This window comes from Tachysurus fulvidraco, chromosome 17 (assembly GCF_022655615.1).
Source record: "Tachysurus fulvidraco isolate hzauxx_2018 chromosome 17, HZAU_PFXX_2.0, whole genome shotgun sequence".
In the NCBI taxonomy this organism is placed as follows: Eukaryota; Metazoa; Chordata; class Actinopteri; order Siluriformes; family Bagridae; genus Tachysurus; species Tachysurus fulvidraco.
The window spans coordinates 11,437,031-11,461,069 of record NC_062534.1 but is presented as its reverse complement, the minus strand read 5'-3'; the positions used below and the strand labels follow the sequence as shown (position 1 = coordinate 11,461,069).

Below are 24,039 nucleotides of genomic sequence, written 5' to 3'. Positions count from 1 at the left end.
CTTCTATTGTATTATAGTTAAGACATGTGGCAGAGAGGCTCCGCTGTCGTGCACCTGCTCTGTGTCGCTCTGTGTGTGTGTGTGTGTGTGTGTGTGTGTGTGTGTGTGTGTGTGTGTGTGTGTGTGTGTGTGTGTGTGTGTGTGTGTGTGTGTGTGTGTGTGTGTGTGTGTGTGTGTGGGAGAGAGAGAGAGGTGGGGGGAGTTTTCCCATCTTCCGGCATTGTACACACTTTTTCTTTTACCCAGACCTGGACGCTCGTAAGGACGCAGAAGTGCATAAAAACTCAGCAAACGTCGGTAAGTGAACCACAATTAAAAGTTACTTCTTAGGGCGTATAATAGGCGATTAGGGACGTAGCGGTAGACGCAGTAGCTGCTGTAGTTGATTTAAACGTTACAGATGACCAGTGTGGATTATGTGTGTTGTGTGTGTGTTTTCCTCTGACTTCTTCACATCGTATTCATGAGAACTTTGTTTATATTCTATAATTTTGCGGTGTGTCTGTGAGACTAATCAGATGAATTCACCTTATGTTGGTGTTTTAACTTCTTTAACTTCATCCACAAACACACCAGCTTCATCTGTGCCCTTAGCAATGTGTTGAGCTTTCCTGGTGTATTGTTTACTTCTCACTCTTTCTCACCTTTCCACAAGTGTTAAACAATGAGGAAAAACCTTGGCATTAATCATGTTATAGGATATGTCCCTCAAACCAGTTTCTCTTTACGGCTGGCTGCTTATTTTTGTCATTTCCTCACACTTTGCTTAGTAAAGTCTGGTGTATAACTGAGTGATTATTAACCACCCAAAGCGACATCATTAAATAAATGTTAACCAAAGGACTCCACCCGAACTTGTGTCTTTACAGGGAGGGAACTCTGGGATGTTTGCTTTTCCTTTTCACTGCACTGCCTGGTACAGTTTATCTGCTGCAGATCTGTGCTGTTTAGTATCTGAACATTCTTCACAAAGTTCTACACATAATTCACATAGTTTTTCAGAACCAGATGATGTCTGAATTCATCCCAAAGCTTGTAGCCCTGGCTGCGTCCCCAGCTCGTGCTGCCCATGCGAACGTGGTAACTTTTTAATCCATTTGACATTTATAACCACCATATGTAAATGTCCCATGAGTTGGGCATACAAATTTGTTTGTGGCCGACATGCAAATACAATACTAGTTTTGAAAGTATAAGTACCTGCTCTTCAAAGAGTGAGTGAATAAAGAATCTCCTCTTGTTAGTAGGCACTTTTATCCAGAATGACTTACAATTTTTTTATTTATACAACTAAGCAATTGAGGGTTAAAGGCCTTGCTCAGGAGCCCAGCAGTGGCAACATAGGTGGACCCAGGATTCGAACTCACAACCTTTCCCGATTCATAGTCTAACACAGATTAGTACTCCAACACCTTAACCACTAGGCTACTACATCCCACAACATTCTTGTTAGATCTGCAATGTTCCCAAGTTTCTGCCCTTTTTCTAAACAGCATGGACTGCTACTGTGTGTGTAATCTCAAACATGCACATGCGCACTCAGTCACACTGCTAGTACAAGTGTCATTTCTGTTGACATTAGAGATATTTTGTTGACTTTAGGCATTAGTACAGGTGCCTTTCTGCAAAACGTAAAATGACAAAAATATCAATAAAAGAAACATAACAAAACCTCACATCAACACACTTTGTATTAACAGTTACATTTTGTCTCAGTTTTTATTTCTTTGTCTATATTTGGTTATAAACAATTGGCTAAAGTTTATATATATATATATATATATATATATATATATATATATATATATATATATATATATATATATATATATATATATATATAAACTACAGGAGGTGTAAACAATCATTAATAAAATGGTAAACCATTGGCATTTCGATAATATTTAAACCTAATTTTCTTTTGCAATTGGTGTGCTAATGCATCTCGGGACAGTGCTTTCCATATACTGTACTGCTTCTTTAGTCTGCTCTTCTGAGACGAAAGATGGCAGTAAGAAACCACTACTGTGTTCATCCTGTAGGCCACTTTGGGAAAATTGAATTAAATTTATATGAAGACGAAGCTTCATTACAGCTTATTTGAAGACAAAGCTTTATTACAGCTCAGACAAGATCAGTAACAAAGCTAGTTTGTTGTTATCTTCAAATGTAATTAGTTGTGTGTGCCTTTTGTATCACCAGGATTACATCATTATTTAACTAGCAGAAAAACATCCCAAGCCATTTTTGTTTAAATATTGAATGCAGTGTAAATATTATATTCTTAAACATTGACTCTTCTTTTGTTGCTGCAGGCATATAGACCTACTAATGGTTTTTTCTAGTTCTTCACTTAAGGATTAGTATACATTTTCTGGGGTTATGTTTCTTTTCTTTTTTTGGTGAGTTAACAGCAAGCTTAGAAAGTTTGAGCTGGTGCAAGCCATGGAGACCATCAACATGTCCTTTTTGACTGACTCAGAGAGGGATCTGATCTTAAAGGTGCTGCATCGCGATGAAGAGCTAAGACAGATAGAGGAACAGCGAGTAAAGTAAGTGCTAAATGTTCACCACAATGTTTTATTTAAGAGTCTGTTCTCAGAATTATCTGGGCCCTGTGCTTTTATTAATATTGGATACCTACAGCTGTTTGTACTGACATGTGCAGATGTATTTGCACACTTGCATGCAAATAGAAAAAATAGTATGTTATGACAGTCACCCACTGTTTCCTTGTTTACAAACCAGTTGAAAACGTATTTCTATTCCCTGTTTTTTGTTTAATTATTAATTATTGCTGTTATTTTATTTTGTTACTATTTAATTATTTTATTGTCTGTATTTTATGATGTACATCACTTTGTGTTCAGCTTCAGCTATTTAAAAGTGCTTTATAAAATAAAGTATTATTATTATTATTATTATTATTATTATTATTATTATTTATCCTACACAGTGGTGCCTTCCAATTAAGTCTCCTTTTTAAAATCCAAATACATAACTGTAAAATATATACAAAAAAAGACTAAAATTAGAGAAGAATTTTTGAATTAGTGGAAAATTTGAACAATTTTTTTTTCAGAAATATTGTTAATCTTCAATCGCTCAAAATGTAAAGTAATATTAGCTGTGGATATGCCATTGGCACTTCAACACAAAAACCTTTTTTTTTTTTTTGAGTGATCAAAATTGCAATTATGGTAGCAACCAATGAAGCACAAAATAAGATTACAATTAAAAATTTAAAGGGTTACAGCTGTCAGAAATTACTAGGAAGCATAGAGGTTTTTAATAAATTCAGCACATCTGCTTACACCACTGTTTCTCACATTGATACTTCCACTTTCTTTGGGCTTCTTAGTAATAACTTTGACGCCCACTACATTTACCTCAGATTAGAATAAATGTAGACCAAGATCACACCACAGCAGTATGAGAAATTAGTGGACTGGTTACTGTTCTCTCATTTTTATCGTATTTTTGTTCCACAACATAAAGGTTTTTGTTGAAGTGTCTTGGTTATTTTGTAAAACATGCTAGTAGAAGAGTGGTATGTCCTCAGCTAATATTACTTAAAATTCTGAGCGATGAAGATTATCCATATTTCAAAAAAAGTCATGTGTATAATTGTTGATTTTATATTGAAATTAATAATAGAGGTGAGACTGAAAAACTGGTAAAAAATAAATATCATATAGAGAAAGATACATCTTCCAATTCCAAACCTTTTGCTATATAGGAGACTGAAAGCAGAGTTGCTGAATATCAGGAGGAAGGGAGCTAAGCGCAGCAATGGCAGCTACAGCGAGCACAGCTGTGGACGATGTCAGGAGCCCCTAGGTCGTCTAGTTGCCAACTCCGACCAGTGCCCAGTGTGTAAACACCAAGTGTGCCGAAACTGTCGCTCGGTCCGTGGCAAAGACTTCTGGCTGTGCAGTGTGTGTGCCAAAGAGGCGTGAGTACAAACATATAATGCATTCCTCTTAGTTCAGGCTGAGCTGAGCTCAGTCCCTTGGTTTTAATGGAACAGGTTAATGGTTAATAGAAGTACTTTTTTGATCTTTCTTCCCAGAGACCTAAAGATGTGCACAGGCGATTGGTTCTATGATCAGAGGGTTAACCGTTTTTCCACAGCTCCAGGACATGATATAGTGCGAGCCTCCCTCAGGAAGCGGCCTCCAAGTAAGTGCAGGAAACAGATACCAGACAATCAACTGTGCTTTTACTATATTTTAGAGACAGCGGATGCAAAAGATAAATAACTGTTGAACTGTAATTTCTAATATTGACAAAGGCTGTTTGGTAGGTACTGGAAACTGTAGACACAATACAATTACTTAAAAACAAAAGTATAAGACTAATAAGTTCCTTTGCCCTCTCAGCAAAGAAGCGTGAAACTACAGGGGAAGTGCTGCTGAACAGTCCAGAGTTGAACTCCAGCCAGACTTTACCAGTTCCAAGGCCCAGACTGAAGGATCTTGCTCTGGGAAATAAAAGGTAAACCCACCAGGTGAAAAGGTGGGCAAGATTTCAGTATATAGGGCAGCAGTATATATAATTTATGTATTACATTACTTTTTATTTGTTGTATTTGCCCTGATAAACATTTGTTTTTAAAATTGTCAGCACCTTATTAAGAGAAATCCCCATGAAACGAGGGAGAGAATAATGACTCTGAGCTTCATACTTGGAATACATCTCCATGTTGAACAATCCAAGTTCCTGTATAGGTTGGTGCATGTAGACTGTCCTTTTCAATGTAGATTCAGATGTTTTCTACTAACCACTTTAAAGAATTCCAAACCTTAAAATGGCCTTTGTAAACACAGATTTTTGGGTTCTTCAGTGATTTCTGTTCTTATTTGTATGTATGTATAAAGTCATTATCTTGCTACTTCCACCATGGTGCTCGGAATTATTCATGATTTTTTTTCCTCGGAAGATTATATTCCACAGTCCATATGCCAACCTATAATAACCTATGTCTTTATGGACTTTGTGCACAGTGGCATTGTCATCATTCCGGAACAGATGGACAGACAGACCCTTAACAAATTATTGGAATGTTGTTGTTTTTTTATTTGAAATTTGTTATTTTATTTATTTTCAACTATTTGACGTTTATCTGGTATCTGTATAAATATCAGGAAATGAAAGCTGAAATTCTGATCTATCGTTGCATATTCATAGATCATATACTTTTGATATTTTTATCCCTTGCATCTGCACTCAGCCCATCCGGTGAACGCCTGCAGCAGAGTGAAACAGATACGGTAGAGACTGCCAGCCTCAGCAGTAGCCGTGCTGACACCGACTCTGTTTGCAGTACTCCATCGGCACAGACATGCAGGTTTACCTAACTACTGAACAAGAAAATATTGTGTATTTATTTGTGAGCACATCAAACAGAATCTCTTTGAATTTAGAAACGAGGTGGTGAACAGGACGAGTGAATCACTTTCTAACGCATCAAGTGTGTCCTCTTCCACTAAACCCCACAGTCCTTCTGGATCCTCTGTAGGCACTGAAACTGTGAGTGAACAAACATGCCTGACTCTCCAGCCATTTATATAAGTATTGATGGACACAGCACTGCACTTTGGTGATGGTGTTTTTTTCCTGATCTAAGTCTCCTGTCCCTACATCTTGGCTTATTACAAAGTGCAGTGAAACACTGGGGCATAACTGTGACTTTATTTAGCCTGACATCACTACACTGAATTTGTTTCCATTTTTTTACTTGCATACCATAATCTCTCTTTTTACTTTTTAAAGTCATCTTTAGTTCATCAAATTAATACATCCCCGGAGTCCTTGAATGATGTTGATGGCCTTTTCAAGAAGAGTGTAAGAAGAGTGCACAAAATATCAGGTAATGTTTTTTTTTTTTATTTCGCCCACATTAAATATTCTTTAAAAATATATCATTCCAGTAATATCAGCTGTTCTCGAACTAACCATAACTGACTAATTTTAACTGATAGTTTGCATTACTGGACATTGGAGTTGTTTTGTTTTTGTTGGCAGCACCTGTGATTTCAACTAAATCTAAGTCTAAAAATTCTACATTCCTGTATCCAATTTATCCAGCAAACCTCTTAGAAAAACTGCTTAATGATATAGTAGGGAACAAAGGGAAAATCAAAATGAAAGAACTTAATTTTAAACAGAAGGCTTCACTCTGTTTGAGGAGGGAATTTTTTACACTTTTTGTTTTTTTCAGTGCATCTCAGTGCATTTGTCAGCTTAAGGATGCATTGTCCCCTTCTTCCACTCTCCCTTTAGCCCAAACGAGATTTTCTAAATAAACCCAGATATTGTAATAGACTGTGGCTAGTGTATTTAAACATATACTATATTGGCAGAAGTTTAGGGACATCTGCCTTTACACGAACTGCAGAATTTTGTGACTACTGTGCACCTCAGCATGCACAGACCTCGCTCTGTGATTTATCACTTCATGGCTGCTATTGTTGTTCCAAACTGTTTCCAATTTGTTATAATACCACTAAAAGTTCACCATGAAATATTTAGTATTGAGAAAATCTCACGAATTGACAGCAACCTATTAAGCAGAGAGACACTCATTCTTTAGAAAAATGTACGTAGAAGCAGTCTGCGTGCTTGGTGCTTGATTTTAAACAACTGTGGCCATGGAAGTGATTGGAACACCTGAATTCAATGATTTGGAGAGGTGTCCCAAAACCTTTGGCAATAAAGTGTATTTGTTTCTGGCAGAATAACCCAGCCCTTGGTGTGAAGCTTAGAACATGTTGTTTCACTGGTTATGGACACGCTCCTGATAAAATATGCTTTTAAAATTTTATATTTCTCAAAAAATCATAAACATCAATCACTGTGACATGTTAATTACATGATTAGACATATGAATAAAAAGAGATATATTAGGTATCATATCCTAAACAACTCTTGAATTCACAATGAATTTACGATGTGTTTTCTGGTTTTATTCAAAAGGTTAAATTCAAATCAGTTTATTTGTATAGTGCATTTAACAATTCACATTGTCTCAAAGCAGCTTTTTAGAAGTATAGAACCAGAAGGGGGAAAATAAACATATATATATAATAAGAATAAAAATATGAATTAAATAAATACATACATACATACATACATACATACATACATACATACATACATACATACATATAAAGTGTAAAATTAATTTAAAAATATTGTGGCAATGAGGAAAAACTCCCTGAGATGATATGAGGAAGAAACCTTAAGAGAAACCAGGCACAGAAGGGAACCCATCCTCATTTGGGTGACACTCTACAGTAAATATTGTAAATGTTAATAATGCCCTTTCTACAACGGTTTATAATAGTGCAGCCAAGAGCTCCTGAGGAACTAATGGGTCATCTTAAACTCTGAGTTCACCGTGGACTCAACAGTGATTCCTTCATGTGAAAGTCTTCGAATTATTGCTGATACAGACCAGACCTTTAAGCTGACTGACACAACAATAGTTCAAGGCATGACAGTCTCTGGGCGGCTCCAGCCATCAATCCCATGAGTTCACAATAGGATCCATTTAGCTCATTGCTGCAAAGTAAAGAGCTGAAAAGTTGAACTACTCCTTTGTTTGTTTAGATTTTAAGCCAGCCTCTGTTATGGATGTACGCTATGATGGGACTGAGAACTCTGTCGCCTCCATGGGAGACAGGAGCAAGTCAGTTCCAGGTCTAAACATGGTGAGTTTTCTCTTTTTGACTGACTTACATAGCAGTCTGTCTCATGGGATGCCTCAACTATATTGCTTTGGCATTTATGCAGTATTTCTTATGGTATATTCCTGCAGGATGAAGAGGAGGAGGAAGAGGATATTGATAACTTGGTCAGCATTCACAGAAGGACTGTGGGTGAATGCACCACCAATATGCGTGGCTCCAGTGTAAAATACCATGTTACTTGTTAATTGAACAACTCCTTTTTTATTTAAACCAGCTCCTGCAAGAATGTTTTTGCATTTTTGCAGAGCACTCTGGGAAGCATGATGAGTGTATACAGTGAGGCAGGGGATTATGACATTGTGGATGTCAGTGGGGACATCATCTTCTCTCTCCGCTATGATGAGAGCATGCAGAGTCTCTCTGTTTTGATCAAAGAGTGCAGAGGGTTGGCTTACACTGACACTGCCAAAAAGAAGTGCAACCCGTAAGTGTACACCAATAATGATGACTACGAATTGAATAGTAAAAAGTTAATGAAAAGTTTCTTTGTAAAAAAAAGTCTACACATTTTACACTGTTAATCAATGTTATTAATGTTTACTATGATTTACAAAATTATGTCACAATGGAAGTAGTAACAAGTAAAATCCAAGGCAGGTATAATTAGGGGAAGGGGGAGATTGGGGTGGGAATAGAACAGGAAGTATATTAAAGGGGGTGGTAAATGTCTCATAAATACAGACAGAATTAGATGAGCTAATAAATTTTAATCTTACGATACTTACTAGCCAGCACTAAAGGTTAAGTACTTTTGTATAACCACAGAGTTATTTATTTTATTTTTATGTTGTTTACTGTCATGAGAGTTTTTTACTTGTTTTTACCGAGTGTTTTATTAGAAACACACGTGTACATGTACACATTCATGTAATTATCTAATCAGCCAATTGTGTGGCAGCAGTATATGACATACAAGCATGTATATACAAGCCAGCAGCTTTCATTAATGTTCACATCATCCATCAGAATAGGGAAAAATGTGATGTCTGTGACGATGGAATGAGTTGTGACCAGAGGGTCTGCAGGCTGAAATACCTTGTTCCTGGGATCACATTAGAGGAGAACGACCAGACTGGTCTGAGCTGATAGGAAGGTCTATAGTAACTCTTGTAACTCAAGTAAAGCTTGTGGTGGATAAGATACACCAGCAGAAGACCACATCTGGTTCCACTCCTGTTAGCCAAGAGCAAGAATCTAAGGCCTTCATGGACACAGACTCACCAAAACCAGACAGCTGAAGGCTAGAAAAATACTGGATGTTTTTTTTTTCTGTTTAATCTACTAAGTTTTTCTGTGTGCCTTCGTGTTCTTGGCTGATGGGAGTGGAACCTGGTGTTCTGCTGTTGTAGCTCATCCACCACAAGGTTTAATGTTGTCCATTCTGAGCTGTATCTGAGAGTATGAGTCACTCATTTAAGCCAAATTAAGAAAAAATAATCTGCAATATGTCTTACATTTTAGCTATTCACATTAAGAAACTATTTTAATAATCTAAATGCAAATGTGAACCACTGTGCTGATTGTGAGAAAAAGAACAATTGTGTGTATATTAAATTAAATTCTGTGTTTTAAACCACACAGTGATCTTTCCAGCTGTTTTGCTTTGTCCCAAACTGTAGGTATGTCAAATGTTACCTCCTACCAGACAAATCTCGTCAGAGCAAGAGGAAAACAGCCATCAAACATAATACAATCAACCCCAGTTACAATGAGACTTTAAAGGTAATACTTTTCTCACATGTTGCAATACTTTTTAAGAAAATATATTCAATGACCTTTCTTTAAAAACTTAAAAGTAATTGTTGTTGTCAGGGATGCGGGGATAAAAACAAACTCAAATGCAGGATAGCTAAAATAAACTGATTTATTAACTTAAAAGAAACAAAAACCGAAATACAGACACAACAAAAGACAACAAAGACATGACATGAGACGACAAGGATTCCATAGGCAAAGTGGAACGGCTAAATAGACATGACAATTAACCACATAAGGAACAGTGCAGAGGCGGGAGGAATAAACAAGGCAGACACGTGACACAGAACAGACAAAGGCACATGGCCAAAAGTCTGTAATCCTGACAGTTATATTGGTTGACTATTGACTGATTACCTGTTAATGCATACATTCACTCCAATCTCATTTCAGACTATAATTGCTTTCTTTTTAATCTACTTCAATACCCCATTTATGCTGAATTATAATTTTTATGAGACTTCACCGTTTAAACCCGTTATTTCAAAAGCAAAGCCTCAACATTCAATCGTTGATCTTCTGTAATAATATAATGTAGATTATTTACCTCTCTTTGTTCATTTTCTTTCAAGTACTCCATCACTCGCTCCCAGCTGGTGTGTCGTTCTCTTCAGCTCTCTGTCTGGCATTATGACCGCTTTGGGCGAAATGCTTTCCTCGGTGAGGTGGAGATACCAATGGACTGCCATGACATTGATTCTGGCCAAGATGACTGTTTGACACTCAAAGGAAAGGTAGTGTAACAGATGTGCAATGGTCTAATTCAGTGTAGTTCACGCATGTTGTGTTATGTAAATTTGTGTTATGTATTTCTTTTGTATCTGATTAAACTGTGCAGTTTTAAATGTTAGTATTTTCTGTGTGCAGGTGAGCTGTCCTTTGACACGGTCACCATTTTCCCAGTACAAAGGAGAACTGGTGATTTCTCTGAAGTATGTCACAGGTACAAAGGCAGCTGGAGAAAAGCCACGAGGTGAGGGAACAGCTCTCCAGTTTTTTTCTTCCAAGTTCTTTACTTGACCAAAATGTGCACTTCTTTAAAGAAAGAATCTGGCAAAGGTGTTTACATATATTTTAAGTCATTACTTTTACAATTGTGTACTACAAAGTCAAACATTTGTTAATGTTACAAAGTGTCATAAATGGATGTTCAGTATGACCAGGGTCTGTATGAATACAACAGAAGTCTGCTGTATCTATGAAATGTTTAAGGAACTGTACAATTCAGTACAAAATAGCTTTTATGTTTCCTAATATCAACTGCTTAAAAAATCTGTAATGTAGCTAACAATAGATTGATATTTGTAGTGCTATAATGTATATAAGGACACTTGCATCTTTATATATTTTTATATTTGAGGATAATTCTTAAAAGTGAGAAGCTTGTGTACTTTCAATTGTTCTTGGTTTAGTACAGATTTGCATGCACAGGGCACAGATCAAACAACAAAATTTAGATCTGCTTAAACAACTGCTGATAGCAGTCTGATGAAAAAAAAAAACATTTTATATTTTCTTTTAATATTGTCATGAGTACTTGTATCAACAATGTTATTGTAACTTCATACCACTGCCACAGTAAAGACAAATGAGAAATGAAGTTATTATTTTTAATTTGTTCCTTGTCACCAGGCAAAAAAGCCAAAGTAGAGGATGGTGGAGAGCTCCATGTGTTAATAAAGGAGGCTAAAAATCTTTGTGCATTGAAAGCAGGCGGCACATCCGATTCCTTCGTGAAAGGGTTGCCGGATTAAATTCATTCTAATAAACATTTCATTACCTGATGAAGTTAAACTTTTTAAAATAATTGGTAATTGTAATTGGTTTTCCATAATGATACTGTGCAGATACCTGCTGCCGTCTGCAGGCAAGTCAACGAAGAGAAAGACACAAGTGGTGAAGAAGACGGTGAACCCACACTACGACCACACATTTGTATACAAAGATGTGTGTCTGGAGCAGCTAAAGGGAATGTGTCTGGAGCTCACAGTCTGGGACCGAGAGGCCATGTCCAGCAATGATTTTCTGGGAGGAGTGCGTTTGAGCTCAGGAGCTGGTGTGTGTCTAGCTATGCTTCTTTTAATCATTCAGATGAAACATTTCCCCATTATTACTACATTATATTTGATTCTAGTACACGATTCTTGTACACATAAATTACAGATAATACTTTAACTTAGTAATTACTTACTACATTGATTAGAGTTATTTGCTACAATGGCATACTGTGGTGTTACTGTGTGGTGGACTGTTTTTGACTCTGGCTGCTTTGTAGAGAATGTCATGTTAGTGTATGTCTGCAGTGCGATTGAAGGAGGGGAAGCAGGAGTGGGTGGCTGACTCAACAGGAGAGGAAGCATCTTTGTGGCAGAAGATGATGCAGTTCCCAGATTCATGGGCAGAGGGCAGTCTCCCCCTGCGTTCCTCCATGGGCAAGCGAAAGTAAAGATGCTGCCAATGTGACAAGACTAGTACTGAGCACCTGGTTTGGTATCAAATCCTACACTCCAATTTTCAATATTATAAACACTACAGACCAGGTGACCACAGGCAAGTTAACTAGAGCTATGGACTGGATTTAGAGCTAACAGGTGCAATTTTTTTTTTTCGTTTTTATGTATTAACATAAAAAAAATGCAATATTTTTCAAATTAGAATTATTAAGGCTAGAATTATTTCCTGCCTGTAATGGCACAAAGCTCAGTTATTGTAGGTCCTGACTACAATGCACAGCTTTTTAAAACAGTTATATACAATTCATTTAATAAATAGTATATAATATTTTGCACTCTTCCTGTTAGCTGTGATATGTACAAAATACTGAAGATTATGAAATACATTTAGGTCTAAAAACACAACCAATAAAAGGGACCTGAATCTGGTTAATACATAGGATAATGTTGACATCTACAATGTGTGTGACAAACACTATACATTTAGAATGCAGAATCCTCACAAAGCACAGCTTTGCTGTTCATGACCCTTAGAAGTGTTGATCATTTCTGTCTCATTCACAAAGGTCTCTGTTTAGCTGCAGCCTCTCTTGTTCCTCCTCTGTGAGAAGATACTCTTCAATGTAAGTGTAGAGTTCATCTGATGTGGTGGGGTTAATGAAACGTTCACGGTCGACACCAAGTTCATCAAGCAACACCATGTTGAAGTGGGAGCTGGTGATGTGTAGAGCCTGCCTGTAATTTACCCACACACAGAACGGAAGAGCGTTTCATTTTTATGCTATTGATTATCCTTAATAGTCAAGTTATAGTGTGTTTTAAGATGATAGCAAGTGATACTGCATATGTTATGCATCTAACCTGAGACCCTCAATGACCTCTGGCTCTAGAAATTGCTCTTTAATTCGGCCCACTTCTTGAGGTGGAATTCCTATCAGTTCAATCACCGTCACATGTCGAAGATCCAGCCCACATCCAGCACTCTAAGAGATTAACACTGACATGGTTGATATGTATTTGTATTGTATTTATTTAATGTATGTGAAAATATGGTTAATATATGGGAAATAATTTAATTGAAGCCTTAAAAGTAACAGACCTGCAGCATGGTGTTCTGAAGCTTGTAGTATTGGTCACTTGCACTTGGAGTGGACACAATGAGGAGTCTCCTCTTTTCATAGAACTGGTCGAGCAGAGCACCAGCAGACCTCACATCAGTTTTAATCTCCATCACTAATTAAGGCACAGTACCATTTGCAGTGGGTGACCCTTATTACATTGACTCTTATCAAAAAATAAACAAACAAGGAATTTTGTTTCCTTTTGGGGGAAAACACACTCTCAAAGAATATATCCTCTACAGTGAAATGAATGTAAACTGTGTAGCAGATGAGTTTGTGTTTCCCCCAATGATTGAAAACAATACATCTGCATAATAAAAATATATAATGGCCAAAATATGACTGCTTAAACATTACAGACTGCAATTGAAAAATGTATTCAAATAATTTTTAAAAATAGACATACATTTTCTATAGCAATTCTAGCTGTGTACCAGATGTTTCCTATACAATCCACCAATGTTCCCTGCAAATTAACATTATTTCACCGTGTAAAGTATTTTATGCATTATGAAAATGTGCAATTTTATTTTTCTATGATCATCATATGCAAATTACAAAATATTTTGTATATCAAATAAATCATGTATCTATAAAAATAGTGCCACATGCTGCATTCCCAGAAATCAATCACTTCTTCCTCACTCACACGTGCATTCTGCAGCTTGATCTGACCAACTGCGGTTGAACAGGCAGACTCGGGTGGTGGTGCCACTCCTCTCATAACCAGGATCACAGTGATACTCGCACACAGCTCCATAATTATTGTTGTCGGATGAGCAGCTCAGGTATCCATGCAATGGGGCCTTTAGCAAAGGACATCTCCTGACTGTGGAGCAGGAAGCCATAGCATAAGGCTAATATGTTACATAAAGTTTATAAAGCACAGGGCTTTGTAAAGTGTGTATCTGATTGTCAGTCCTGCAATTATACCTTCAACATGCACTGTAAACTTGCAGGTGGCCATGTTCCTGGCCTGGTCATAGACTTTGTAGCGAATTACATACTGCCCTTCTGTAAATTCCGAACCTGAGTCTGGTCCATTTCTCAAAATCCTGTGAAAGAATGAACATCATTAGTTTACCATTCCCCAATTTTATTTTTAGGAAGAAAATATGTTATACGTACTGCAGTGACGTGCCGGTCGTATCTGTGGCAGTGGGACGCTCCCAGGACACCGTGGCAGTCAGTTTTCCTGGTTCTGCTACCTTCACTCTGGATAAAGGACATTTCAGTTGGGGGGGGTCATGATCTGAAATAATTGAAGTTTGTTGCAACATTAACAATACAGTTCTCTGTTTTCCACATTAGAAATCTGAAGAAATTTGTATCTAATGTACAAATGTGCCCTTTAATTTCCATAGAGATTATAGGAATGCCTTTGTTAATCATGTGAACTTTTATTTTAAAATACCCAATATATCTTATCATATTATTAACTATTATCTATATTATTAGAGTTATTAGTTGTTCTGTGTATGTATTTTTTTTTTATTTTGTAAAGGTAAAACTATCAAACTAGTTCATATATACCTGCACATGTTGGCTCTGCACCACTCCAACTTCCCCCTGCCTGGCAAATACGATAACGATCCCCTTCAATCTGGTAGCCTTGAAAGCACGAGTAGTCACATTTGGAGTGAACCAAAAAGCTCCTACTGCAGCTGTATGTACCATGCTGGATGTATGGAAGGACACGGCAACGTACGGCTGAGAGAAAACGGGTAGAAGGATAAAACGGTAAAACATATTAGTAGTAGTAGTAGTAGTAGTAGTAGTAGTAGTATTAAAATGGCAAAAAGGTTAACAGAACTATAGTTGGAAATAGAAAGCCTTTATTGCCATTGTGTGGCTCTGCATACAGTGAAATATAGAGCTTTAGGGAGTGTTGAAAATAGTTTTCATAGTGCCATAGTTTCATAGATAGAAGTGCAGCACTGGAGAGATTAAAAAAGTAAGTTGATGTTCACAAATTAAAGTGCCAAGACATAAAAAAATACCTGTCTCCAACTTGATACTGTAAAATAGGGGATAACTAATGATTACAAATACAGATATAAACCACAGGCAGAGTATTTTTATTTTCTTGATAGAGAGACCAGAAGAAAGAAAGAAGGAAAACATGGATGAAAGTCAAAACACACAAAATGTCAGGTTTTTATTTTAATGTTTAACTTTAAATAACGGCCCGTTAGCTTCTGGGTAGGGCTGCCAGGAACATTCCTACCACAGTAAAGCTTTTATTTAACAGTAAATCATTATTTAATTGCAACTCTAATGTATTGTGGTTGACAGTGAAAATAAAAACTTGTCAGTGTGCAAATACTCTCAGCATTTACTTTAATAGGAATACATTTACATGTGCACATTTATAGAAGTTATCCAGCCATTCAATCATGTGGCAGCAGTATAAAATCATGCAGATACAGATCAAGAGCTTCAGTTAATGTTCACATGAAAATGTGCAATACCTATGACTTTAACTGGGGCATGCTTGTTGGAACCAGATGGGCTGATTTGAGTACATAAGAAACAGATCTCCTGAGATTTTCAGACAGTCTGTAGAGTCTACACAGAAAAAAGCAATAGAAAGTACAACACATCAAACCTTGAGGTGAATGGGCTACAACAGCATTAGAAGACAGCAGGGTCCACGTCTGTCAGTCAAGAACAAGAATTTGGGGCTGTCGTGGGCATAGTCATGGACACAAATGCACTGAAAACACAGAATTTTTTTTTATTCTTGAACAGCCCAGTTTTTGTTGGAGTTTGAATTCTTAAACAGCCCAGTTTACATGTCTGTGCCCATGATAGCCTCAGATTCTTGTTCCTGACTGACAGGAGTGGAAACTAATATGGCCTTCTGCTATTGTAGCCCATCAAGGTTTGATGTTTTTTTGTATGCTGAGATGCTTTTCTGCTCAACACAGTTGTAAAGGGTGATTAAAGTAACTGTATCCTATTGTATGCTATATCAGTTTGAAACAATCTGACCATTTTGACCTTTCATCAAAAAGACATTTCCACCCATAGAATTGTCACTCACACAATATAAGCTCGGGCTCTGTGTAAACTCTAGAGAATGTTATGTGTGAAAATCCCAGGAGATTAACAGTTTCTGAAATACTCAAACCAACCATCTGGCACTAACATCCTTCCCCCATTCTGATGTTTGATGTGAAGATTAACTGAAGCGCTAACTGTATGTGCATGGTTTTATGCAACGCTCTGCTGTCACATGATTGGCTGATTGGATAACTGCATAAATGAGCTGGTATACTGGTGCTCCTAATAAAGTGTTTGTATGTTTTTATGGTTTATGGCCCTGACTGTAGCTCACACATGCTGTGCATAAATATTATTAATATTCTAACAATAATTTAATAATTTTTCTTATGAAATAAATATTCTTGTAAAATTGTACAGGCATTATAATGAAGCGATATTTTGACTGCAGCATTTTTATATTAGATTTGGACAATGTGCCAAACAGATTTCTCTGAAATTTCTGTACTGTAACAAACTTTAAATGCTGAAGCAAATCTGAAAAAAAAAATTTTGCTTCAGGAATGAAGCAAATGAATGAGGAATAAGCAGTAAGCTAGATAACCAAAGTTTAACTCAAAGTAAAATTTTTCTTCTTTTTCTTTAAAAAAGTAGCAGAGGCAGGTAATATTACAAAGGCAAGTGAAGGAAACAACATTTTATGTCTCAGGTAATATCCAGATTTCACACTACACAGGAGGGTTAAATAATAACACTATCATCATTAAGAGTGAGGTCTATACATTTGGACAATAGGGTCCAAAGACCAGGGCTAAGAACTTCAACCATAATTTTCTATATCTCAAATGTTATATCTTGAATTTAACAGCAGGTGATGGTATGGATGTGGTAGATTCACAAATGAGGATATCAACAGTGAAAACTCTATTTGAGAGAACATATAATGTTTACCTAAAGATAATACATGAACACAGATACATGATGAGAGCCAGGAACTGATCCCAGCAAGAACTATAAGTCTATAACCCCAGAAAGTGACAACGAGATCAAGAAATTGATGGGTCAATATTTTTAAGTAAGGCGGGGGCAAAGCAGGTTTCTAAGGAAATCTGGGCATGACATGTATTTTCAAGAGCTGTAGGATTATAACATCAATCAAGTGATATGTTCATAAAGTAAAAGCTAGGGGCTGAGTTGATAAAGAGAGAATTCTTTAGAAGAGGAATGAGGGCAAGATTAAGCAAGCAGAAAGATGCATTAGATTTTGAGATAAGTCAAGAAATATAGTTTGGCAAAATTCCTCTGGTGATTTAAGACGTTTTTGTGTTTAGAACCCTCACAGGGTTCAAATGAACTAGAGACTGCACCTGAGGACACTAAAGGAATTAGTAACCCTAAAGAGAGTTTGGGGTTTGAAATCAGTGCCACGGATTACAGATGAAACATGACAGTGGAGAAGCATAACGGTGGAGAGGTTGATTGAAAAAGTCTAGTCGTTAAAGGGACCAGCTTATCAAATGTCAGAAATGACGCTAGATCCCGAGACATCCAAGCTCTGATGAGGACCGATTATCTTATGTCTAGCTGGAAACTGGCATTATTGTCACAACACAGCTTGTGGTTCACTTACTCCGGCAGTAAGCAGTTCCTGACCAGCGGCGGCCACTCATGCAGTGTATAGATGATTGCCCCAGGAGCTTGTATCCTTGTTCACAAGACAGTGAACACCGTGTGCCAAATGTGTTCCGATGGTTCCCACCACGTGGGGACGAACATTTCATGTGCCCATTGTGTAGTTTAAATGTTTGACACCAATGGGGATCTGCAGAAATAGAGCAAATTTTAAGTAAGTGTTCAGTTATGGATTCAATCAGATCAGTGTTGTTTATCCTAATTTTCTGTTCTCTGCATCTACAAGTTATGGCCTTTTGACCCTGGCTCTAATCATTTAATTTTTATAGCAATCCAATATTATATTTATAGCAAAAGCTATTTTAAAGCATCCAATATTCTGTATATCCCCAGTGAATTAATTATCAGCAAAATAACCTGCCTGAACTTGAAGGATTGTCTTCATGGCAAGTTGGTTCATCTGACCCATAGCGGTACAGTATGAGGGAACTTCATACCCTTTCAATTCTGCTGAAATACTAATTACCTCTGTTAAATGACAAATTATTTAAACTGTTGCTAATAGACCCCTACCAGGTCAGGAATCATACCGTCGCATGCTCACTTTATGGACATTTTCATTAGAGGAGCAGGAGACCAGAGAGTGAATGAAAGAGCTGCTAGGGTTCACTGTGTTTATGCCAAACTAGGCTAGGTTGAAAATACTCAGCAGCTAATTATTCGGCAAATATTTTGAATAAAATCTAATCCATTTCTGCGAATTATAAGGCAAAATGGTAAGTTCAGACAGTGTGTTCATGGTGTACAGAACCATTATCGTTGTAAAATATACTGAAGATTGGGAAGGGGAAATGTGGTTTATAGAGTGGGTCATTTCTGTACATCAGAAACTTTGTGTCCCTTAGAAATTATGATTTTGAGCTAGAAATTTTCCTGAAACCTGACAACCCTGGTTAACATTATTATCTCTTTGGGAAGCATGCCTGCTATATGGGACACAGTTGAACAAAAGTACATTTAAAACCTATAGCAGCGGTTAAGTGTGATAGACTCTTTTTGCCTGAGGTTATTTTGTCATTGTCACGAGTTCTTTGCTCATGAGCTCCTACAGATGTAATGGTTCAGGCATAAGTAAGAATAAATCACCTTTATATTCACAAATGTAACTCATTTGTTCATAGTATTATTTCCTTTAATTAGATCATTTTAGTTTAAATGTATGTGAAAATAACCAATGTAATATACATTTGATTTTTAACTATTATTAATTATACTTTTTTACAGATAATTTTATATTTTGTTACTTACACTTGTAGTCCAGCTCTGGAGGGTAATATGTCTCCTCATGCACCACATCATTGTTGCTGTTGGGATAAATGGCCCCTGAGCCTGTAAGTAAATAAATGGGAAAAAATATTGTCTGATGGTAACAGTGAAAACAGTGACTTTGGAAGAAAATTATAATGAGTTATAAAAATCTAGGTTCTGTATATTAAGAAGGTAACAGAGTGCATATGTTTAAAGCAAAACACAGCAGCCAAAGAATTTTAATTTATACAAACATCTGGTTTAATAAAGAAAAATATGTTTGAAGTGACATAATTTACTACACTTTTACTAAACTTCTTTTTTGTTTTTCATTTTTAATCTTTTTTTGTATTTATTGTCTAACTCTTGCTACCTATTCAGTGTCTATCTTATTTTTAAAGCCCAAGACCAAAACTCCAAATGAAAACACTGCAGACTAATTACATGTCACTACAGGAAGTACGGTTTTGGCATTTTGCTTTAGTGTCCAGGGGAAATTTGGAAGCTTGTCTTGAGAATGGGCTCAGTTTAGACCCGTGGAAATAAAGCTCTAAGAAGAACTGACTTTTCTGAACAGAGTGGTATATTGTCTTATCAATGCAGTAATTGTACACAGCAATATCCTTCACTGAAAATTTGAAAACGGGTTAAAAGATTTCCAACAGTGTGTTTTTGGGCATTTTGTGTATATATATGTATACTTGTGTATACAAATGTAATATTTTAACTAATAACAGTAAACTGAAAACTGAAATTTGAAAACTTACATTTTTTCTTTTAGTTTGAACCTATTCTGAACAAATTTTGTAATACAGTTTTTCCACTCAAATTCCAGCAGCTGTCAGAAATGTAGCCTGTTACCTCAGAAAACTCCTGACTTTGCACTAGTGTTCACCTACAGTATGTAGTGGATGTGAATGGGTTTTGGGAATGTGGCTTTGGAGGCATGAGTGAGGGGTATTTTAGATTTTAAAACCAGTTAACTTATGCCAAAATCTGTTACCAAATCATTGAATGACTTGGGATTTTGTTCAAGACTGAATGTTGTGGGTAAGTTACAGATGTCTAAACAGTCACAGAAAGTTTGAGGTTGGACAAACACTTTTTCAGTGGTCTCAGCATGAGGACTATATGCCAGTTTTCCATGTTCTCAAAGGGACTGGAAACATGCCGTGGTCTGATGACTGAGAGATTCTTACATACCAAAACTGTGACACAGTCTGCATCAATGACTCTGGTCTACCTTAAGCAAACACCTAAGACTAACTCCATTTGTAATTACAGTGATATAAATGATAACAATATTTATTAAACTATATAGTATTACAATTGTTACTTTCTTTACTGTATTGTTTTAAAATGATCTGACAAATTAAACCTATTCTGAAGAGTTAACAGGGACTGGTCACATCTGGTCTGCATGTCCACACTTAGCATTTCAGCCAGATAGGAGTCACTAATTACAAGGGATTGAGCTCTAAATAATATGGGAGGTAATGATACAAAGACCACAAAGGGACCGAAGATATTGTGCAGTCGCTTCTATCAACATCATACTGTCAGAATTCAAAAGTTCTTACCATCCGATGGTTTTGATTATAGATTTCTTCTAGTACACATTGAATTGCATTGTTTCAAGGCTATTCAAACAGGTAGTCTTTAAATGGCAGCTTCAGAATGATAAAGATCCCGGTCCTAGATCATCTTTTTTATGCAGAGTCAGCATTTCCAGAGGCATTTCCTGAAGCCCTCCATAAGAAAATCTCAAAGTTATATAAGAGATTCAACTGTTTTTCTAAAGAATTGAGAAAATGAGAGGATCACATCACACTGTGAGATTTTGCTATTCTGTCTTCTTACTTTAAACAGTTGTGGAGAACAAATGACGCTTAGACTTGTGTTTCATTCTTATCCATTCGGTCAAATCAGCAGATTTAAAAAGAACAGCTGTTTTTCATATCGCATTAAGGCTTGTAAAAGTATTTCCCTTTAGTGAAAGCATGATGAGAAAGAAACGAACTGGAACACTGCAATGTGATTACCGCTTTAGTTCATTTTATTATTATTATTATTATTATTATTATTATTATTATTATTATATAAATATAAATACATATACAGTATATCAGAAGTGTTCACATTTTCACTCTACTTATGCAGCAGAACCCATGCATTTGCTCTGTAACTTACCTTCATAACTGAGTCCCAGAGCCTGATATACTGTAAACAATTCCACAAACAGAAAAGCGGGGAATTTCTTCATATCCTCTTCTGGTGGAAACAGTGAGAAGAACCGAAACCACTCCCGAAAAAAGCCTGGAAGTTTCTCGGAATGAAATGGAGACCCTTGCTTGGGAAGAGTCGCAGTGCGGGATGACAGTGATTAGGGCATTAAAGCTCAGTTCCACTATACCACCACCATCGAATCTTTGTGATTCAATTGAGTCAAAACTCGCTTTGTGTGCTGATTCGATTCTTCCAAACCGAATCAGCACACAAAGCGAGTTTTGACTCAATTGATTCACAAAGATTCGATTACGGCCCAGAAGATTACGCATTTCCACGAAAGAATATCAGTGAGCAACTATATAGTTGTGCATGAAAATGTCATTGACTCTCTGTAAGTCTGCAGTATTTACAATTAGCTTGAATTTTTTTAGTGGAATATAGTCCAGTGACTATAGTTTTTGCTGAGTAATTTTACTGAGGTCAGGGATGCTCATCTAAAACCTGAGTAGTCATGACTGACTGAGTTCTAATTGCTGATTCTGTTTTTACTACACTGATTAACTTGGATGCTACAAATGACTGGATGCTAGCATTTTAAATCAGTGACTCTTTTACAAGGTAGGCAAGGATACACTTTGCTGTTTTGTCCCCTCCTATCTCCACTTTCCACCAGACAGTGAAGCAAACCTAGCTAAGGAAATCTCCTGTAATCCACCATTTTGTCAGTATTTCCACTACCAAACAAGCCATGCAAATGTTACATTACATTAAACACCCCCACCCCAACCCCTAATCAATAAATTATCTATCTGCATTTTAAATACTGCTTCAATAAGTATTTGACCCTTTGAAAAAGAGGTAGAACTAGATTATGGTTACTAGATATAGTTACTAGATATAGGGCTCGAAACAAAGCTGCAAGCTGAACTTCAGCTACAGCTCAAATCCAGCCCCAAAAAGAGACTATGCTACAAAAAAAAAAAAATTCTAAATTGTTCAGGTATAAGAAAATGTATACAAATTTGTCTTCTTTTTCTCAGTCCTTTTGTGGTAAACAAGTTACCATTGGTGCACAGTTCTGATTTGCAGGACATAATTGCAAGTTAAAATATCAAACATTGTTTTCTTTACTTTACACAAAAACATCTGCTTCATATACCCCATGCAAGTATTAGATTAGATTTGATTCAACTTTATTGCCATTGTGCAGAGTGCAAGTACAGGGCCAATGATATGCAGTTAGTATCTAACCAGAAATGCAAATACAAATATATAATGTACATATATATTATTGTACAGAGTTGAATAGAGAAGCAGAGACCAGCTCAATGCAAATACTGTAAATATTACATAATGTGATTGTGCAAATGAACAAGTATAACACAGAAGGTACATTATCAGAGTGAGGTATACTGATGCTGTAAATTATATATAAATATCAGCTTGTACATGTAAAAACCTAATGTGTAGGTGGTAAGAAGTACTCAAGAGAAGTACTCAACTTTTTAAAAACATTGTACTTCTTTTATTTTTGGTTTAATCTGTTTCCTTTTTTTATAGCTAATGCTTGACCATGGCCCCACTGCCACTGCCCACTGGGGGTCCAGTGTGCAACCAACCATAAATGTAATGATGTCTGGCAGTAGAGGAAACCTGTGAACATTCATCAATCAGGCTTTGAAAGACGGTGGTCTGGTTAGAACTACCAAGTCCACCAAAGCCTGATGTTGATGTGTACTCCCTTGTTTACTCACTGTATCGACATTTATGAGGATACAGTGAGTAAACAAGGGAGTCTTCCTTTCTACACTAGCCAACATGCCTGGGTATTTCAAAAGTCCTGGTGGGCATGGGAACTTCCCAGTTTGTGGAGACAGAGTATGGTGAACATTATAGTGGGATCAGCAGGGTGTGAGGGAAAAGCAGTGTGAAAACTAGGTTTGAGGGACACCTCAGCACTGTGAAGAGGAGAAAAGGATTTTAGAGAATGGTTAGCCACCTGTTTCAGCGATCATTGCCAGAAGATCCTCCGATGACAGTTTGTGGCACTGGACCCACCTAGAACTACGTAAGCTGCTTTCCACTATATACTCATCTTTGGCTCTGAGTAATTATGCCATACTGAGGCCAGAGATGGATGGCGTCATGACAACAGATGTGACAACTGCCTTTGCATCATTGACCGTAACAGAGTCAAAATATTCTGTCTGTCCTTATGCTTATTCCTCAGCAATGCTGATGCTGACATGAGCATGAGAAAAATTCAATTTAATACTGAGCTGATAAAACAGTCAGAGCCTCTCTCAACGAATGCTATGTTTGTAGCTGCATTGGCCGCTAAATGTAAACCAAAACCCTTCAAGTAAAAAAAGCTGCAGAGAAACTATCTGTGCCTCAATGTATGACAATATGGAGATCATTGAATGTGGTTTTAAAACTGACTAATGCAATGCCTCCAGGCTTGGAGAACTGAAAAAGGGAGAGAAAAGTCAGCGGAGTGAAGCAGAAGGCCCCACAAAGGCTCAGTGGCCTTTTTGGTGAATAATTAGGAAATGTGGAACTGTCTGCTTTCCTTTTTAGTCTTGGGTCTTGGCTGCAATTTTGTAAATTTGAGTATGCATCTGCCCATGACACATGTAGAAGCCCTGATACAATCCCTTTACCCATGCAATTGCTTACATAACAGGATTCTCCATGAGGCTAGCCTGTCTCAAAGGCCAATGACATATTCTGCACACACCAAAATTTGTACTATAGCTTATTGTGTAATCCAAACATGTT

The 24,039-nt window shown here is 36.9% G+C and overlaps 2 protein-coding genes across 5 annotated transcripts; one reads left to right on the top strand and one right to left on the bottom strand.

Annotated features, from left to right (window-relative positions):
- The first annotated feature begins 170 nt into the window (after positions 1–170).
- sytl4 (synaptotagmin-like 4) lies at positions 171–13,701 on the top strand. Of its 3 annotated transcripts, XM_047802038.1 has the most exons (17): positions 171–297; positions 2,415–2,552; positions 3,740–3,955; positions 4,073–4,182; positions 4,383–4,497; positions 5,234–5,350; positions 5,427–5,532; positions 5,776–5,872; positions 7,615–7,715; positions 7,823–7,915; positions 8,000–8,178; positions 9,374–9,476; positions 10,082–10,243; positions 10,377–10,482; positions 11,142–11,250; positions 11,357–11,565; positions 11,813–13,701. In XM_047802038.1, the coding sequence occupies exons 2-17, from the start codon at positions 2,446–2,448 to the stop codon at positions 11,953–11,955; spliced, it is 2,073 nt and encodes a 690-aa protein (XP_047657994.1). In that variant the 5' UTR covers positions 171–297; positions 2,415–2,445; the 3' UTR covers positions 11,956–13,701. The 3 variants fall into 3 exon arrangements, with proteins under 3 accessions (XP_047657994.1, XP_047657995.1, XP_047657993.1); XM_047802039.1 differs by lacking the exon at positions 171–297 and having other exon boundaries at positions 1,889–2,552; positions 7,823–7,879; XM_047802037.1 differs by lacking the exon at positions 171–297 and having other exon boundaries at positions 1,890–2,552.
- Positions 12,121–21,490, bottom strand: srpx2 (sushi-repeat containing protein X-linked 2). Of its 2 annotated transcripts, XM_027135927.2 has the most exons (11): positions 21,220–21,488; positions 20,610–20,824; positions 19,030–19,110; positions 17,720–17,911; positions 14,617–14,793; positions 14,212–14,335; positions 14,017–14,138; positions 13,733–13,912; positions 13,062–13,195; positions 12,824–12,945; positions 12,121–12,697 (listed from the first exon to the last, which is right to left on the bottom strand). In XM_027135927.2, exons 4-11 carry the CDS (start codon positions 17,868–17,870, stop codon positions 12,517–12,519), a joined length of 1,191 nt encoding a protein of 396 aa, XP_026991728.1. In that variant the 5' UTR covers positions 17,871–17,911; positions 19,030–19,110; positions 20,610–20,824; positions 21,220–21,488; the 3' UTR covers positions 12,121–12,516. The 2 variants fall into 2 exon arrangements, with proteins under 2 accessions (XP_026991728.1, XP_026991727.1); XM_027135926.2 differs by lacking the exon at positions 20,610–20,824 and having other exon boundaries at positions 21,220–21,490.
- Between the last annotated feature and the right edge of the window lie 2,549 nt (positions 21,491–24,039).

What these genes read in the sequence shown, in the direction of transcription:
- sytl4 (XM_047802038.1), top strand. Translation starts at nt 2,446, where the DNA reads ATGGAGACCATCAACATGTCCTTTTTGACTGACTCAGAGAGGGATCTG. An exon ending in AAGAGTGCACAAAATATCAG is followed by an intron (nt 5,873 to 7,614) that starts GTAATGTTTTTT and finishes TTGTTTGTTTAG; the next exon opens with ATTTTAAGCCAGCCTCTGTT. An exon ending in GTTACAATGAGACTTTAAAG is followed by an intron (nt 9,477 to 10,081) that starts GTAATACTTTTC and finishes TTTTCTTTCAAG; the next exon opens with TACTCCATCACTCGCTCCCA.
- srpx2 (XM_027135926.2), bottom strand. Translation starts at nt 21,292, where the DNA reads ATGAAGAAATTCCCCGCTTTTCTGTTTGTGGAATTGTTTACAGTATAT. An exon ending in TGCAGAGCCAACATGTGCAG is followed by an intron (nt 14,336 to 14,616) that starts GTATATATGAAC and finishes CAATTATTTCAG; the next exon opens with ATCATGACCCCCCCCAACTG. An exon ending in GTTTACAGTGCATGTTGAAG is followed by an intron (nt 13,913 to 14,016) that starts GTATAATTGCAG and finishes CCTGCTCCACAG; the next exon opens with TCAGGAGATGTCCTTTGCTA.